An 18,424-nucleotide genomic window follows, 5' to 3' on the forward strand; every position below is an offset into this window, starting at 1 on the left:
TAGAGATTTTGCTGAAATATCAGAGCAGTTCCAGCGGGCTAGCGATGTGATGACATCACTTCTGGAAGTGACGTCAGCACATTACCAGCAATGTCATTATATCACTGGCAAGCACATCCACCAGCAGCCAGAAAGTCCCGTCCACTGCCCCACACCTCTCCCCACTGGTTGCAGTCTCTCCATCCTTGAATGCCAATGTGCCATGAACTTGGAGAGAACTAAAACTGGCAACTGCCACAGAGGGTGCAGCAGTGCTGCACCCTGGCAAAGACTGAGGTAGGTGCTGCAGATCTAACGGCTAAAGCAGGAATCCCCGTACGCTCAGCAAAAGATTCAGGGAAGGGCATGATGAATTCTTTGTGGCCCCTTGTGGAAAAACTCCAGGTTCGGAAGCAGGCAACTGGAGGCAACTGTGCTATTCACACTTCTTTGCCGAGAAGGAGAAAGAATACAGTACAGCTGGACCATGGTGTAAACGTTGAAGAATACAGCAAAAAACCCGTGTAATGGATATTTAAAGTGAAAACACTAGGGCCGTTTTCACACTACTAACCTGCTTCCGTAAGATTGAGAAATGTCATGCAAAAAACATAGATGATAGCGTCTTCTCGTGAGACTTTTGCGCGATGTCGTGCAAAATTCTTGTGAGAAGACACTATCTTCCGCGGTTTTTGCGCGACGTTTTGCAACGTTACGGAAGCAGATTAGTAGTGTGAAAACGGCCCAGGTTTGCTTATACCAATACCTGAATATCTATTACATCAATATACTGTACATATACAGGCAGATATAAAGGTAAAGGTAAAGGAGTGGTCGAGTGGAGCACAAGTGAACAGGGACGAATACATGTGAGTCTGTTCACTTGCCATTCAAGTGTAATTCGTCACTTCTAGCTTGGCCCTGAGACACTTTATTTCTGCTCTGATTGTGGCGCTCTGGGCTGGCCGCTCCTCCAGCCTGTCTGGCACCAGGAATGCTGTCAACTGCACACCTCCACTTGTTGGGGGCAGATACGAAGTTGACAAAGACCATTTGCAACATAGTCACAAGCCTTTTGTAGTGCAGGGAACAAAAAATGCCTCAAAAGGCCAGCACAAGGGCACAAATCACTTTACCACCCCCCTTTTAAAAGACCAACAGTCAGCTGAATGGCCATCTCCTTCCCTCCCCAGCATACATCCCCCTCCCTCTATATTCTAGAGATACATGACATACTATCTATCCAGGGATTGCATAAAGCACAACTGTTATTGAGGGTGAAGGACTCATAAAAGCATCATACCAAGGGGAAAAATACAGAGATGATTTATTACCTACCCTTAAAGTGACCAATTATACTATAAAAACATTATAAAACAGCTGGGGGAGTATTTTTCCAGGATTGTGGATAACACCCCCCCCCCCCAAATTTGTTTATTTAAATATGCAACATTACACAGCTTGACTGCAAGAAAAGCAGAACCAAAGATGGAAAGAGCCTGTGGTGCAATCTTTAGAGGGTTAACGTTCAACCCGGCTATAAGTTACAAAGAGGAATTCAGTCTTGCATATATGTATAGAGCGAGTCTTTGAACAGTGCCCTGCTTCCAAATCGGAAAAGGCTTCCTGAGAGCCAAACTACAAGTGACGTCTTACACAGGTTGGACACTAGTCGGCTTCCCTCAAGTTTTGATGGGAAATGTAGGCATCCTGGTCTTGCAGCTGTAATGGAGAGCCAAGCTGTAAAACCAGGGCACCTACATTTCCCATCAAAACTTGAGGGAAGCTGACAAGTGTCCAACCTGTGTAAGGCATCACTTGTAGTTTGGCTCTGAGAGCTGTGAACAGCTGGACTAAGCACTAATGATCTTGTCGTTGATTAGAACTGGAGTGCGATCTCCTGCCCGGAAGCTTCCTGTTTACCAGGCACATTCCTAGAAAGACATAACATCTACGGCTCTGAGCGTTCCTAAAAATATTCTCATGCAAGTAGATCTTGATACCTTTTGATCTCTGTCTGGAAGGCGTAGGTTTGGTGGGTCGGCTGAGCCGGAGCTGTCATTTTGCCGTCCTCTGTGTCAGAAGACTGGAATGCTGTAGCGGAGGGAATGTCAAAGCAAAGAAGGAGTGTCGAAAGTGTTGCCAGCCCGATACGGATATGAAAGCGTCTCTTTCCGTTTGGGAGGCAAGAGTAAATGGCTTGAAACAATTTAAAGAAATATAAAAACTAACTTGAGTGACCCAATTCCCTTCTAAACAGGGAGCTCTAGCAGTTTTTTAAAAACAAGTTTTCAAGGTGGATTTGTACTATTCTGAATTTTTATTATATGCAATTCTCAGCAGACCTTGCACGTTCTAAAATGGCAAGCAAGCCGTGGCCAGTGGGACTGCGGAAGCGAAGCACACGTGCAAATGGACAGCCATTTTGACATGAGATACCCCACTGCGGGAGCTTGTTTAGAAATCAGTGACAGCTTTGAAACCAGTTTGAGAAGCCCTGTGAACTAGCACTGTACATGTTGTTTGAAAACAGTTTCAAACAGCGATTCCTAGTTTGGACCGTAAAGCATAGTACAGAAAGGTTTGTTGGGTCTTTGAATAACATGAGGGTCAACGAACCTTCTGGTCAGTCAATGTATCTTTTCTATGTACAGCACCTACTAGCACAAAACTGCCATCAACTAATTCTTCAAGGGCAGGCACCACTTACAATAATAAGAACAATGTCAACAACAACAATCGATTTATATACCACCTTTCAGGACAACTTAACGCCTACTCAGAGTGGTTTACAAAGTGCTTATAATCAGGGCTTTTTAAAAAGGGGAAAGAGGTGATGGCACTCACTGGGTACCATACTCATGCGCAAAGTGTGCGCGTGCTCCCGGGACCATGTGATGACCTCACTTCTGGGAAGTGATGTCATTGTGCAGGTTGCAGCCACTTCTGGGAGTGCTCCCGCAAGGGGGGGAGTTTAAAGTTTAAATTGCCCTCTTCACCACTTGCAAGTGGCTAGAGCAGGGGGTGGGATTTTTAAAGTTCAATGGTCTCTGGCCACATGGCCATTTTCTAGAGGTGTCGGGATGCCATTCCACCATGTTCTGGCTGACAAAAAGCCCTGGTTATTATTATCCTCACAACAATCTCCCTGTGAGGTGGGGCTGAGAGAGCTCTGAGAAGCTGTGACTGACCCAAGGTCAGCCAGCTGGCTTCAAGCGGAGGAGTGGGGAATCAAACCTGGCTCTCCAGATTACAGTCCTGCTGCTCTTAACCACTATACCAAACTGGCTCTCAAAGTGTGTTATTATTATCCTCACAATAATCATGCTGTTAGGTGGGTGGGGCTGAGAGAGCTCTGAGAGACCTATGACTGATCCAAGGTCATCCAGTGGCTTCAAGCGAAGGAGTGGGGACTCAAACCCAGTTTTCCAGATTAGAGTCCTGCTGCTCTTAACCACTACACCAAACTGGTTCTCCAAACTGGCTCACCAAACTTTGCCCACACACTTCTCAAACATCAAAATGCTCCATTTGATTGACAACCTGGCAGCCTCTTGAACAACCTGTGGCCCCAGCAGGATTATCGTCTCCCCACCCACTCCAATGCTTGCCATAATTCTCAACATCCTTTGTGGGAGCGATAATCTTGTTTAATATTTGGCTAACATTTCAGGACATGCTGTGCAAAACAGCCGCATAAATCAACTTCTTCATTAAACAAAGGGGCTGTGTTTGGTAGACACGCTTGAACATGTGCTATCCTTTTTTTAAAAAAAGAGCATCTAAGGGAATAAAATAATGTATTCCGTATTATACCTGCTTGATCTTTTTCACCGATTTTCACTTTGGCAGAAGGGTTGCTGTAAGGCCCCACGCCGGCTTTGCTGACGCAGGCAATCCGGAAGGAGCAGACCAAACCCCAGGGCAGATTCCTGGCAGTGTAGCAGCAGTTGGAGATATCACTGGCCAGCGTCTTCCACTCTCCGTCTAGGCCCATGAGAACAAGAGGAAGGGCAAGTATTCAGAACCATGTGAGACCGCGTCTATCCATGCCATCTTTTACGGATAAAGGATGCAGCAGAACGCATTTAGTCAAGAGTTTCCAGAAAAGGGAAACTCTATTTGGAACAGTGTGTGGACTATTTCGGAGATGTTTTATCAGTATTTTAGGCAGAGTTGCTATCTGGAATGGGACGTCCAAACGAAGTTCCAGATATAGGCCGTTTCCATACATATGGGTTAGGTGCTGTTGGGAAGTGTTTTTCTCCCCTGCTTCCCCTCAACACTGCGGTCAGGGATCACTCATCTCCAACTGCCAGACGGGGTCCGTAAAAATACTGGACCCCCGAGAGAGGGGAGGGGCCAGCATACACTTTCAAAATTATTTTCATGCTTATGCAATCAGAAGTGACGTTACCACACTGCGGCTACAAGCCGGCTCCCTGTCGGGTGAACGAAGCCATAACGTCATCTAAACCACACTTCATTCACAGGTATAATACATCCTCCGTTTCCAACTTATAATTAATTTTGTATCAGAAAACTAGTAACAGTGTAAATATGTTAAATAAATTTCCTCTGGCAAGTGGCTATTGCCTAACTGGATGTAATTTCAAGCGGGAGATTTCTCTGATTTACAGTGGGACTATAGTTAATGTCCTTCCGTGGCCATTTTCACGCTGCTTACCAGCCATAGCACATCATGCTGAGCTCCTGGAATGACAGCGTCTTCTGGGCGTGATTTCACATGAGAACTACCATTCTCGTGTGAAATTGCACCAGGAAGACGCTGTCGTTCTGGGAGCTCAGCGCAATGTTCTGTGGCTGGTAAGCAGTGTGAAAACGGCCCACGTTTTGGAAAAAAAAGGGAGACAAGATTAATTTTTCAGTTGTACCACTTTGGAAACTGTATAAAAATGCACTTTATAAAATGAATTTTGTTATATAAAATGCCTCACGCTTTTGGATAAGTAATGTACTTGTAGTTAGTTTTTCACGGCCAATTTTTTCTTTTGAGATTTTGGAAGCGAAGCGGAGCTGGCCGTGGTTAGCACTTGGATGCGAGAACATCAAGGAAACCCAGGGCTGCTAAACAGAGGCAGGCAGTGGCAAACCGCCTCTGAATGTCTCTTGCCTTGCAAAGCTGACAAGATCACCGTGAGTCAGCTGCAACTTGTTGGAACTGTACACGCACCTAATGTTATATACCATACAAAGAGATTAAATTCCCAGTTTTTAAAAAGGGGAAAAGTTTACTAACGTTAAATGTAAATTATTTAATTATTTAATACAGAGCCAGTGAAACCCACATGGGGAAGTCAGCCGCATGGAAGCCCCATGTCCGCTGCGCTGCCCCACCTGGATGTTGACAACCCTGGGGTCGGGTGACGATAAGTCTTCAAAAGCATAGATCAAATACAGGGTAAAGCATAACATTACGCTGCAGAGGGTCAATTTCAGCAATAGAATTTGAATGACGAGAAGAATTATTCCTGACGTTTTTAAAGCTTCTCAACAACAAGATCACAGTAATCCTGACAACAACGCTGTGAATTAGGCCAGTATTAATACTTCATAGCGGAGGGGGTGGGTTTGAGGGGGCTTGCCTGAGTGAGTGTGGCCAGTGAGTGAGTTCATGGCAGGGGCAAGATCTGAACGAGATGCCTCCTGGATCGCAGCTCATTCAAGCTCATAGCGACTACACACATCCGAGTTCCCCGTTACCTTCCTTCCTGCACAGAACAGTGTAAGTCACAGGGGTGTGGAGTTCCACCGGCTTCCAGGCCAGCTGCACTCCATCCTCAAGGATCTCAACGATATCAGGAGATGGAGGGTTGGACGGAGCCTCTGTCAGAATGGATGCAAAATCTGTTACTGCAGGAATAAGACTTTGTCTACACTTCAGATTTAGACTGGTTTATTTATTTAAAACATTTCTTTCTTCACTGCTTTTCCACACAAATCGGGTTCCTAAGGTGGTAAACAATTCAGTAAAACATATAATCACACAAATACAAAAAACAACACAACGAGGGAGGAGAGCCAATACGATTTACTGGGGATACACTAAACCAAACAAAAAAGTCTTCACCCACTGGTAGAACACAATGATAGAGGGAGACAGGCAGATCTCTCTGGAGAGGAAGTTCCAAAATTTTGGTGCCACAACCAAGAAGGCCCTTTCTCAGGTTGGCAGCTGTCTAGCATCAGATGGTGAGGGAACCCGAAGCAGGGCCTATGAAGATGACCAGAGTGAATGCGTAGGTTTATATAGCAGGCATGGCTTCCCACAAAGTGTCCCGGTGCTGGGACAAGGCGCTGGGAAATCCCAACTAGAGTTTCTTTTCCTAAAGCTTCCAAGATTTAATGGAAAAATAGAAATGTTATAAAATTGGTTTATGCCAGTAGTGTGGAAAAGCCATACAAGAAAGCTTTCTGCTCTTTTCCCCCACTGACTCAGATCAGCCATTGTGTAGTTTGATTCATTTGTGCGCCAAGTTTATAACAAAGCAAAAGCATGCCAAGAGAGATCTTTTTGATGGCGGCTCCACGGCTGTGGGTTAACTCTTTCTATTCCGGAGACTCACCAAAACTTGAGAATGAGATGCATACATTCTGAATCAACATGTGATACAGCTTTCCTGGGATTGTATCAGGGTAGGGATCCCAGGTCCCCTGGTAGGGGTGGTGGATCCCTTGCTCTTACCCTCTGCCCCCTCCATCACTCACCAGGCCAGCAGGGGTGGAAAGTTGGGGGGAACGGGCCTCCCAGGTGTGTGCTCCTGGGGTGGTGTGATGACGTCACTCATGAGTGACATTACTGCCCCAAACTGAGAGCACTCCCATGGTCTCAGTTGGGTCCATTTGAGGCCCAAATTGATCCTCTAAGAAGCACTTGTGCGACCCTGCGCCTGCGCGATGACATCACTTTTCAGAAGTGATGTCATCACGGGGGGGGGGACTTCTCACACTGGAAGAGAAGGTGAGCGGGCCCCCCCACCACCGCCAGGAGGATAAGGGGAGCTGGCAACCCTATATCAGGCATTTGACTGGGGCGCAGGAAACCTAGTTTGATTCCAGAGAAAGGCAATAGATTTGTACAGGCAAACTAAATCAAGACAAGAAGGGATTAGGCAGAGAGAAGATTAGACAGGATTCAAGGCAAGAAGCAGAAAAAAGCCGAATTTTAGTGGGGCATGGATTTTGAGCATTTGATGTTTCTGTATAGGGCTGGGGCTTGATTATGTTATTATCAGGGCTTTTTTTCAGCTGGAACGCGGTGGAACGGAGTTCCGGCGCCTCTTGAAAATGGTCATATGGCTGGTGGTCCCGCCCCCTGATCTCCAGACAGAGGGGAGTTGAGATTGCCCTCCGCACCGCTGTGTGGAGGGCAATCTAAACTCCCCTCTCTCTGGAGATCAGGGGGCGGGGCCACCAGCCATGTGACCATTTTCACCAAAGGTGACTTAAACTTTAAAAAACTTGTTCCCCCCTTGTTCCAGCTGACCCCAAGTGACATCATTGTGCAGTCCTGGGAGCGTGCACACTCTTTGTGCACACACATGTGGTACCAGGGGCACTACCTCCCACCAAGAGTTTCCCCCCTGTGCTAGCAACCCACTGGGTTCCACCACCTCTTTTCTCAGAAAAAAAGCCCTGGTTATTATTACAGTCTGCTGTGTTTAATTTTAGGTGATGCTTTTCTGTTTATTTGTGATAAAGATTCTTCTGTGGTTGAAGTGGCACATACACTCCTAAACACTCAGATAAAGGGGCACCAGGTTAATTTCCCAGTTAGTGGAGGATTCTAGAACACAAATCTTGGCTGTGGATATAAATCAGTATGGGAAGATTAGTCGCTTGGGAAAGCTAACTGGAAAAGCAGGCTCTTCAAATTAGGCCAGTCATTTATTAATTACTAATTATTCAACTTGTGGCTAGTTTACCTCCTGTTATTAGTGGTTGGAAACTGCTATCTATGAATGCTTGTTGCGTCAGTCAATACTTTGATCTGCAATAGCTAACAGCCAACATTCCAAGGGCTTGCAAAATAAATCATTTTGTGTGCAGAACAAAAAATCCACCTCAAACGATTGATAATCTGCATTGAAAGTGCATTATCCAACGTGTGCAGAATCGGCTACTGTTTCTGCCTCGTTCCCTCGCAAAGGATGGAACTATTATATTCCAGATTATTTTGAATAATCTGGAAGTGCACCGGGAGAGGGCTGCCACATTCCCATCTGTAAAAGCCGGACCCAGAGGGCAATACCAATGAAAAGAATTAAAGAGATTAAAGAGATTGTATTACAAAAAGTGTTACTATCAATATATAAAGTGCAAGGTGCTACAAAAACATAATATAAGCTCAAATACAGTATTATTATATTTCTAAATATAAATATAACAGAGTACAAAATTTACAAAATGTCCACAAGTCAGCGGCAATTACAATACACTGTTAATTTCCATCGCAGGTGCTGTGTAAAGCCAGAATAGAAAACAGGTAAGTAACAGGTAAGTACTTAAAAGGAATAATTCTTCAATAATCAAAATATTTTCTTTAAATATTAAAAAAAAACAAAAGAAAGATAAAGAAAATATTTTGATTACTGAAGAATTGCCCTCTGCTTCCAGCTTTTTCTAGGTTCTCTCTCTGAGGGGTGCTCCTTCAGTTTGGACATTCCCACCTGTAGCAAAGGGTCCCAAACCACCAACAGGTGCTTCTCACCGAATGGTGGAAGGAAAATGGTGGCAAAATTGGGGGGGGGGGAGTGGGCAGCATCCTGATGTGCTGACATCACTTCCTGTATGCCTGGAAGTGACACCAGTGTGCTGCCAGTGACATTGTTACATTGCCAGTGAGCCCACGCCCTGATAGTAAGTCTCCCCACCAGGTGCCAGGCTCAACCTGGCAAACCTATAATGGGTCACTCTCCAGGTAGCTTCCTGCTTCTCTTTATGTGAGCAGGAAAATTCCAGATACAACAAGTGAGCCAATGAGTTTTCTGGTGCCCCATATTCCAAAGTGGGGTGAAGGGCAGTTCCTGACTGACTTCACAGCTTCATGAGGTTGAGGGAGGGTTACATCTTGGCAAAACCTTCCTGCGTGTGGGAAGCAACATGTCAGTGGAAGGCAAGGCCGACATTTCCTGCCACGGTGACTCTTAGCAATGTCCAAGGATCAAAACGGAAAGACGTCCTTCCTTTACCTGCTTTCCTTATTACACAGGAAGTGGAGACGGTGCCCTGGGAATTGGTGGCCACACAGGTGTAAGTTCCAAAATCCTCCTTTCTAGCTGCTAATATAGTTAAAAGCTGGTAGTGTTTGAGCGTGGATGAGATCAGGATCCTGTCCGTGCTGCGAATGGCGGCCCCATCTGCAAACAATAAATAAAGCATAGTCCATTTAACGTTTGATCAAGCCACATGAGGATTTAATTGATGAAGAATCTAAAGTGGAAGTGGGAGGCCAGCCGGAGAAATTATATAGGCCACCCTGGGGAATATGAAAGGAGGGGTGCTCCCACAGCAAAAGTAGTCAGTTTGGTGTAGTAGTTAAGAAGACCGATGGGACTCTAATCTGGAGGACTGGATTTGATTCCTCTCCTCTGCTTGAAGCCAGCTGGGTGACCTTGGGTCAGTCACAACTCTCTCAGAGCTCTCTCAACCCCACCCACCTCACAGGGGTGATTGGTGTGGGGATAACAATAACACATTTTGAGAGCCAGTTTGGTGTAGTGGTTAGGAGCGGCAGGACTCTAATCTGGAGAACTGGGTTTGATTCCCCTCTCCTCCACTTGAAGCCACTGGATGACCTTGGATCAGTCATAGCTCTCTCAGAGCTCTCTCAGCCTTACCCACCTAACAGCATGATTATTGTGTGGATAATAATAACACACTTTGAGAGCCAGTTTGGTGTAGTGGTTTAGACATAGGCACGAATGGAAAAAAACCCCAAACAAGCCATTCGTTGTCTGTTGCCATCCACGCACAATGAACAGTCCCACCCACCCACCTCACAGGGTGATTCTCGTGAGGATAATAATAACACACTTTGTAAACCACTCAGAGTGGATGTTAAGTTGTTCTGAAGGGCAGTATATAAACTGAATGTTGTATTTGTTGTTAGAAAATATTGGAACTTGGAAAAAGAGAAATTCTACCTCCAAGGGTAACGGATTAAAGGGGAACCAGGCCAGAAAAGCAATAAATAATTCCTTAACACAGCTGCACCTGAACAGGTCCTAATGTTTGGATCTGAGCAGCAGACCTGTACTCCACAAAGGTTCGTGGAGGAGGGCTTACGTTACTGTAATGATTTTAAGTAAATGGGTGCCTGTGTCTTTAAATGCTTGGTTTGAGTTAGGTGAAGAGTGGGGGTGAAAGAGAGGGAGGAGTGAGGGATATGACTGGTTGATGACTGAGAGTGTGGGTGGAGTGAATGCAGTTTTAGACTGAGAGTGGAGAAAGAACATTCAGTCAAGAGAAAGCAGGCTAGCTGTGTGCTGCCTGAGGAGTTTTAAGCATTTCTGTGAGAGAAATATTCAGTTAGTGAGGAAAAGAGAGGCTAGCTGTATGCTGCCTGAGGAGTTTTAAGCATTTCTGTGAGAGAAATATTCAGTTAGTGAGGAAAAGAGAGGCTAGCTGTGTGCTGCCTGAGGAGTTTTAAGCTTTTCTGTGAGAGAAATATTCAGTTAGTGAGGAAAAGAGAGGCTAGCTGTGCGCTGCCTGAGGAGTTTTAAGCATTTCTGTGAGAGACATATTCAGTTAGTGAGGAAAAGAGAGGCTAGCTGTGCGCTGCCTGAGGAGTTTTAAGCATTTCTGTGAGAGAAATATTCAGTTAGTGAGGAAAAGAGAGGCTAGCTGTGCGCTGCCTGAGGAGTTTTAAGCATTTCTGTGAGAGAAAGTTTGAGTCAAGAGAAAGCAGGCTAGCTGTGTGTTGCCTGAGTAACTTTAAGCACGTCTGTGAGAAATATTGAGTCAGAAAAAAAGACTGTGTGAAGCCTTAGAAGAGATCTGTGTGAATGAGTTTAAATGAAGTAACTTTAAGAACTGAGAACTACTTTTATGAAACCGATATGCTTCTGGAAAAATAAAAGTTTATTTTGTTTTTGTTATATCCCAGAGTAGCTGTCATTGCTATATCCCATTCCTATCCTCAGGGCCACATAGAACCACGAAGAAGCCTGATGCTTGGGCACGTTACTAAAGGGAAAACTTAAATAAAATATCTTGGAATATAATATTCCTGGTGGCAGCAATCTACCCAGAGGGTGTAATGGAAAGATTAAAGGCAAAATCTACCCTAGAGAAAGTAGGGGTCATAACAGTTACCTTTGAACCATTCAACGTGAGGAGATGAACGTGCAGAAGTCCGGCAGGATAGTGTCACCGATTGCCCGGAGGCGATTGTCTGGTCCGTGAGCTCCTCCACAAAAGAAGGTGCTAGGAAAACAGATGGACAGGAGCTGATCAGAATGTGGGACCCGAACGCATCAATACTCAAAACATGTACTGTTTTACCCTCTCTATTATACGTATTTAAAATAAGCTGTATTCCCTGTGTGATGGACAGTGCCCTCATGTCATAGCTGACTTATGGTGACCCCTGGTGGGGTTTTCATGGCAAGAGACTAACAGAGGAGGTTTGCCATTGCCTGCCTCTGCAACCCTAGTCTTCGTTGGAGGCCTCCCATCCAATTACTAACCAAGGCCAACCCTGCTTAGCTTCTGAGATCTGATGAGATCAGGCTCACCTGGGCTATCCAGGTCAGGAAGTATTCCCTGTAGGAGGGTGGAAATAATAGCACAGGAGAGAAGTGGGGACCACGGTGGCTGCTTTTTATCTTGCTGCTGCCCCAGGCCTTCTGTGGTGCAGGCAGTGTCTATGAGCTGCAACCTGGAAGCTCAGCTTTTGGGTCACTATATTAGTTGGTACCAGGGCTCATTTTGAGGGGGAATGTACAGGAACACAGTTCCGGTAGTTCCCCATAGAGGTCACATGTCAGGTGGCCCCGCCCACTTCACTCTCAGCCATTTTGGGCCCGTTTCAGCCAGGATTGGGGCCAAAACGGCCTGGATCAGGCCTCTGGTGGATCACTCTCCCACTCAGCAGCAGCCCGATCCTGACCATTTGGGGCCCCTTTTGGGCCATTTTCAGCCCCTTTTTGCCATTTTGGGCCCAATTTTGGCCCTGAATGGCCAGGATTGAGTCCAAAACAGCCAGGATAGGTGATGTCAGGGGGTGTGGCATATACAAATCAGTTATGCTAATGACACACTTCTTGTGATGGCAATGGGCATGGAATATGCTAATGAGTTATGCTAATGAGTTGTGCTAATGAGTACCTGCAGCTCTTTTACTACAAAATGGCCCCTGGTTGGTACGATTTTAATCTTTTGCTTAGTTTGTTATGAAGAGTTTTACTGTACGAGTCATATGCAGCTTTCAAAGTATGCTTTTCCAGCCTCTCTATTTTTTTTTTAAAAAATACCTTTTTCCTTGGTTTTGAGGCTTGGCAGAGTAAATGATGGGAACCCTGTCTTTTTCTTTAAAGTTCCGGAAGCCTCTGTCAAGGACTCCCTCTCACGGAGGTCACCCTTTCGCTCCTCTGAGCCTGCGGGAAAGGAAGGTGGGATTAGCACAAAGGTCTCTGAATCTGGTCTGGCATTAAGGTTGCTAACCTCCAGGTGGCAGAGGTCCCATGGGTCATCTAGTCCAACCCCCTTTACAGAGCAGGACATTCACAGCTACTCTCCCTCACCTACCCCCCCCCATGACCCCTGTTCCATGCCCACAGGAAGGCAAAAAACCTCCAGGTTCCTATCTGCCCCCAAAGTGATGATCAGGATGGATTTGATTTAAATCGAATTGATTTAAATCATGATTTAAACCACAATTTAAATCACTAGTCAGTAAGACTAGATTTAAATCATGGTTTTCTACATAAAGACTCCTCACACTTAGCTTCTTGAGCAGATCTATTCTACTCCCAACAATCTTCTATTCATTGAATTTTTTGAAACTTAGCACTTAAGAGGTAAGGGGTTGGTTCTGTGTACAAAGGTTTGCAAAAGAACAATAGGATTAAGGTCTTTTTCTCAACTGTGCATGTTTATTTTATAACCTTTTTGCTGCGAAGAAGAGTCACCTGATTTCTGCAGACACAAATTCGCAGTTTTAAGAGCTGTAAAACCAAGCAACTGTGATATCTTCTAGATAGAAAAAATGTCCAATAATCTTACAGGAACCTCTAGAAGAGCATGACATTGTGAATGGATTAATGGAATTTGTTTACCAAAAAATTTAAACATTGCATGAATATACAGCCTCATACTACATAATTAAAAACTAATCCTTATTTCATAATGATAACCTTTGGGCTATATTGTATCTTAAACAGAAAACTATCTTTAGAAAGATTTTTCCTCAAAAAACATTTTATTATAAAAATCCAATTTAAATTTTAAAAAATCCAATCTAAATAAAAAATCTGATTAATTTTTTTTAAAAAAAAATATTGATTTTTATCCGCCCTGATCGGCGTTGCCCTGGGCATGTAAGAAAGTACAAAATGTCAACATTCCCAGAGTAAATTTTAGAGCTCGAAGCCAAACATTACCTTCCCTGCTTCTCTGATCGGGGGACGGCTTTCTCGTCAGCATTCTGGACAGGTGGGCGACCGACGCTTTCATCTTCTTCTTCAGGCTTTGTTCTATCAGCTCCATGGACTGAGACCTAACAAAGGGTTTGAAAGCTCCCAGTCTGCTTTGTAAAGAGCTCCTCCGCTTCCCGGTGGGGTCTGCGGGGAGGCCATATATCTGCTGAGACCCAGTGGGCAGGTCACCTTCCGAGTCCGACCTTTTCCCCTTTCGGAGTGCTTTGGCTCCATCGGACTCTCTCACCGACTCTAGGGCAGCCGTCTCTTCCTCTCTGGAAGCTTCCCTCATAGTATCCTGAAGGCACATTTTTTTATCTTGATGGAAATGGGCTTCTAAACCAGGAGACAACCTTGCCTTTCCCCCCAAAGGCAGGTGTCTTTTGCTGGGTAGTTTCTCAGGGGCTTTTCTGAAACTAAAGAACTCAAATGGGTAATAAACAATGTCATAGAGTTCGTACAGATTGAGGAAGGCCGGCTCTACCTCAGAGATGTCAAACTTTGCCGTCTTGCTGTCCGGACGAGGCATATCGTCCCAGAGGTCTCCAATTTGCACTAAGGCAATTTCGTACGATCGGTCGCTTCCTGAATAATAGCAGAATCTGTCTCCATAGTCAGAGCTGGTAAACTGAGATGCCGCTGGCATTTCTATCCCTATATCTTCCAGGCCTCTGCCTTCAAAAGGAGCTGCCATTCTGGCTTTCTTACTCATAAAAGGCGGCCTACTGAAATACTCTTCTTCACCAGGATATATAACGTCTGCCTCTGAGGGATCGGCTAAGCCAATGCCCCCTTCTCTTTTCCCCTTTCTCACAAGAAACCTGGACACTGGCCTTAATGCTTGTCCAGGGGGGCCTTGGTAGAATACCTCCCTTGGTGGGGAGATGTGTCCCGTGGCGCCCTCTTGGTCAGAAACTGATTCCGCCAAAACATTCATCTCTTTTGACAGGACAACCATCTCATCCACCAAGCTCTCCAAAGCTTTTGCCTCTTCCTCACTGTAAACAGGAGGTTTCTGATGCACAGCTTCTCTACTTCTTACCGGGGCTCTCTTTGTTGTGCCCATGCTTTCGCTCTCAGATAAGGAAAATGGCACTGTTGTTGCTTGGGAAATGGCTGAACTAGATGGTCGTTGTCCCTTCATAACAGAAGGCTTGGCCTCACTGAGATCAGAGGGTATAGAGTATAGGAGTTCTTGATTTTCAGCTCCAAAGCTAGACACTGGAGTCGTTTTAGCTTCTGAAGCCTTTAAGACCTGTGGACTTTTGCCCTTTGGGACAGTAGAAATTACCTCAGTGTGTATCAAATGTTCCTCATGTCCACGTTTCTGACTTCCACCAGCAGAAGCTAAATCTAGGCCTGGTCTCAGAACACCTCTGAGAGGTTGTCTCTCTTCTGGACTCAGAACACTTCTGAGAGGTTGCCTTCCTTCCTCAAAAGCTTCAGGCTTCCTTTCACTCGGAACAAAGGATTTCTGGTATAGCTGGTCATGGCGTTGATCTTCATGGATCAATGTCTGGATGGCTTCTGCTTGCTGAGGGGGACTTTTCTTCTCACTGAGAACAGACACCGCTTCGCTGTGAATGGAGGACATTGGAGGCAATCCCTTATGGCTTTCCCCAGCAGGCAGAGATAGGGGGGCAATTTCTTTTTGGGAAGCAGTTTGGGTAACAGAAATTGCACTCGTCAGGACACTGGAAACCGCCTCACTCAAACCAGAGGGTTTCTTCGGTAGCATGCTCTGGCTTTCTCCGTCAGTGTCCCATATAGGTGGAGTCTCTATACAAAAAAGCTCTTCCCCCGGTATAACAGGCGTCTTCATCTCACCATGCGTGGTAGGTGTCTCGTGTGCAATCTTCTGAGTTTCACTTTCAGAGATCAAAACTGGCACTGGTTCTGCTTGAGAAATTGCACTTGATAGGACACTCGAAACCACCTCACTGAAATCAGAGGGTTTCTTCAGTAGCGTGCTCTGGCTTTCTCCGTCAGTGTCCCATATAGGTGAAGTCTCTATACAAAAAAGGTCTTCCCCCGGTATAACAGGCGTCTTCATCTCACCATGCGCGGTAGGTGTCTCATGTGCAATCTTCTGAGTTTCAGAGATCAAAACTGGCATTGGTTCTGCTTGAGAAATTGTACTTGATAGGACACTCGAAACCACCTCACTGAAATCAGAGGGTTTCTTTGGTAGCGTGCTCTGGCTTTCTCTGTCAGAGTCCCATATAGGTGGAGTCTCTATACAAAAAAGGTCTTCCCCCGGTATAACAGGCGTCTTCATCTCACCATGCGTGGTAGGTGTCTCGTGTGCAATCTTCTGAGTTTCACTTTCAGAGATCAAAACTGGCACTGGTTCTGCTTGAGAAATTGCACTTGATAGGACACTCGAAACCACCTCACTGAAATCAGCGGGTTTCTTCGGTAGCGTGCTCTGGCTTTCTCCGTCAGTGTCCCATATTGGTGGAGTGTCTATACAAAAAAGGTCTTCCCACGGTATAACAGATGTCTTCATCTCACCAGGCGTGGTAGGTGTCTCATGTGCAATCTTCTGAGTTTCAGAGATCAAAACTGGCATTGGTTCTGCTTGAGAAATAGTTAAACTGACTGGACCTTTCCCCTCCAATACAGCCGTTTTTGATAAACCGGGTGCTAATTGTTTCTGAGGTAGAATTTTCTGGTCTTTCCCCTCAAGGGCTGACAAAGCAGAAGTACCTGCCTGCAAAATTGGAATATCTGAAGTTCTGCCCTCCTGGGCGACAGGCTGAAAAAGCGAACGGGTGTCCCCCACTGGGTCAGTCTGTTCGACTTCTGGGCTCTTCCCTCTCACTGTAACAACTTTTTGTAGCTCACCCTGAACCGAAGGCATCTGAGGCAAGACGTCCCCGCTTCTAATTGTCCCTAGACCTGGGGCAGGCTTTACGAAATCGTGGCTTTCACCTTGGAGAACTCCAGGTCTTTGGGAGCCCTGGAGAGAAGTGGGTTTTGCCTCATGAGGGAGATGTCTTGCTCCCTCAGCATCGTGGGAAACCAATGGGACTGTCTCTGATTGTGAGCTCTCTCCCTTGAAAGAAACAGGTACTGCACCCCTGAAAACGGATTCTTTGGATGTCTGCTGTAACTGTTCCTCACTTGCCTTCTTTTCAGCTGATGCCAAGGGGGAATCTGATGGTTCAGTAGTTAGAATCATGCCTTCTCCTCCTAGAACCGCTGTTCCCATCTTAGTAGAAAGAGGTGGCTTAGGTTTCTCAAGTGAGCTTTCCTCTTTTCCAGGTTGCTGTGTTGAAATCGCAGCTTTCTCTTGCTGCTGAACGTCCACGACTGAACTTTGCTTTCCACCCCGCTGCGCCAACAATACCGGTTGCTCCTTCGTAGTTATTTTTGAGCTGTCCTTTGCAGAAGTCTTTCCAAAGCCACCTTCGGAAAGGTGAGGCTGACGAGCTGCTTCCGTGGGGCTGCCCTGGGGAATCAGTTCAGAATCTTCCTCTTCGATGTATTGCTCCTCGGCAAAGCTCGCCGCTCGTATCCTATAATCGTCCAGAGAGCGGCTTCTGGTGGAAACCTCAAAAGTAACTCGTGGCGATTTCTGGGCGGAATCAAAGGAAGCTGATTTGGTCAAGGGGCCAATTCCCCCTTCTCTGCACCTTCCAGTTTCCTCTTCGCCGGATAATCCTCCTCCTCCTTCCCCCAACTGAAACTGCTCCAGAAGAGGTTCACGCAGACCGCTTAGAGAGGACTTGGAATATCCTGCTTTCCTATAGGTTCTCTTGGCTCTTTCTAAATGTTTCTGATGTTCTTTGCCTGGAGAAGAAGGTACGTTTGCAAGGCTCTCTGACGTCCGGCTGTAGAATGTGCTTTTTATGACGCTGTGTCTGGGAACGCACCCAGGGGACCTTCCTACTTCAGCTTTTTTACCTTCTTCAGGTAGCAACAAACTGTCTTTTTCCTGTGGAGATGGTGGGTGAAACACTTCTGCAGAGCCTGCCTCTGGCTGTAAAGCTCTCTTGTCGCCTTTTTCCAAGGAATGGCCCCTTTGCACTTCTTTTCGCTCCGGACAGATTCCCTCCACCTCTTGAACAAAAGAACTGATGACTGGTTCTTCACTTCTGTGCAATCGCTTATCGCCCAGTTCCCCCATCACTGGTTTGTGTATTGGAGGCTTGAGTGCTGGCAGAAGTGAGGCTTCGGGGTATTTAGTTTCTGCTGGGTGTTGCGGGAATTCTGGATAATTTGACCCATCTAGCACAGACAAATGAAGTTCTGGAATGGGACCGAAGTGTCTTTTCCCCGGAGGTGCTGAAAACTCGTTGTCTGAAGATGAACCGCTGCTGCTCGTTGAACTGCTGTCTTCCACCAGGTTTCGAGAGATGCCAAGAGAAGTGTTTTTCTGAGTTTTCTCCAGGATGTCTGGGATGGGTCTCATTACCAGCACAGATTTATAGCTCATAAGAGAACGCTAAGCATTGAAGAAAATATAGATTAGATATTTGAAAACAGATAGAGGGAAACAGATACAGGTTTTTTTAAAAAAACACCACTGCCACTATAAAGAGCCTTGAAAAAATACTCTGCTGTTGGAAACAGAATTTTTAATCCGTACACATTACCCTAAACATCTGCAATTTTTAAAAATCGTTTCTTAGCAAATATGGAAACCGAACAGTGAATCCATGGCCATCAGGAAACAAACTCTAATCGCTGACATCTAACATCCCTTTGCACATTCTGTTTTTCAGGAGTACCTCTAACATTTAAAAAGTGTACTTCTGTAAGTATAGAGCAAAATTCTA

At 45.6% G+C, this 18,424-nt stretch overlaps 1 protein-coding gene across 4 annotated transcripts in view; it reads right to left on the minus strand.

Annotated features, from left to right (window-relative positions):
• OBSCN (obscurin, cytoskeletal calmodulin and titin-interacting RhoGEF) overlaps positions 1–18,424 on the minus strand; it is a 293,495-nt gene that overhangs the window by 25,004 nt on the left and 250,067 nt on the right. For all 4 annotated transcript variants that reach the window (XM_054991181.1, XM_054991180.1, XM_054991179.1 and 1 more), the window contains 7 exons: positions 13,605–18,090; positions 12,477–12,599; positions 11,317–11,427; positions 9,192–9,359; positions 5,704–5,826; positions 3,796–3,966; positions 1,983–2,073 (listed from right to left, as the gene is read on the minus strand). In XM_054991181.1, coding sequence (XP_054847156.1) covers positions 1,983–2,073; positions 3,796–3,966; positions 5,704–5,826; positions 9,192–9,359; positions 11,317–11,427; positions 12,477–12,599; positions 13,605–18,090 — 5,273 coding nt within the window. The remainder of the gene's footprint in view (positions 1–1,982; positions 2,074–3,795; positions 3,967–5,703; positions 5,827–9,191; positions 9,360–11,316; positions 11,428–12,476; positions 12,600–13,604; positions 18,091–18,424) is intronic.

The sequence above is a fragment of the Eublepharis macularius genome, chromosome 11 (genome assembly GCF_028583425.1).
Source record: "Eublepharis macularius isolate TG4126 chromosome 11, MPM_Emac_v1.0, whole genome shotgun sequence".
NCBI classification, from domain to species: Eukaryota; Metazoa; Chordata; class Lepidosauria; order Squamata; family Eublepharidae; genus Eublepharis; species Eublepharis macularius.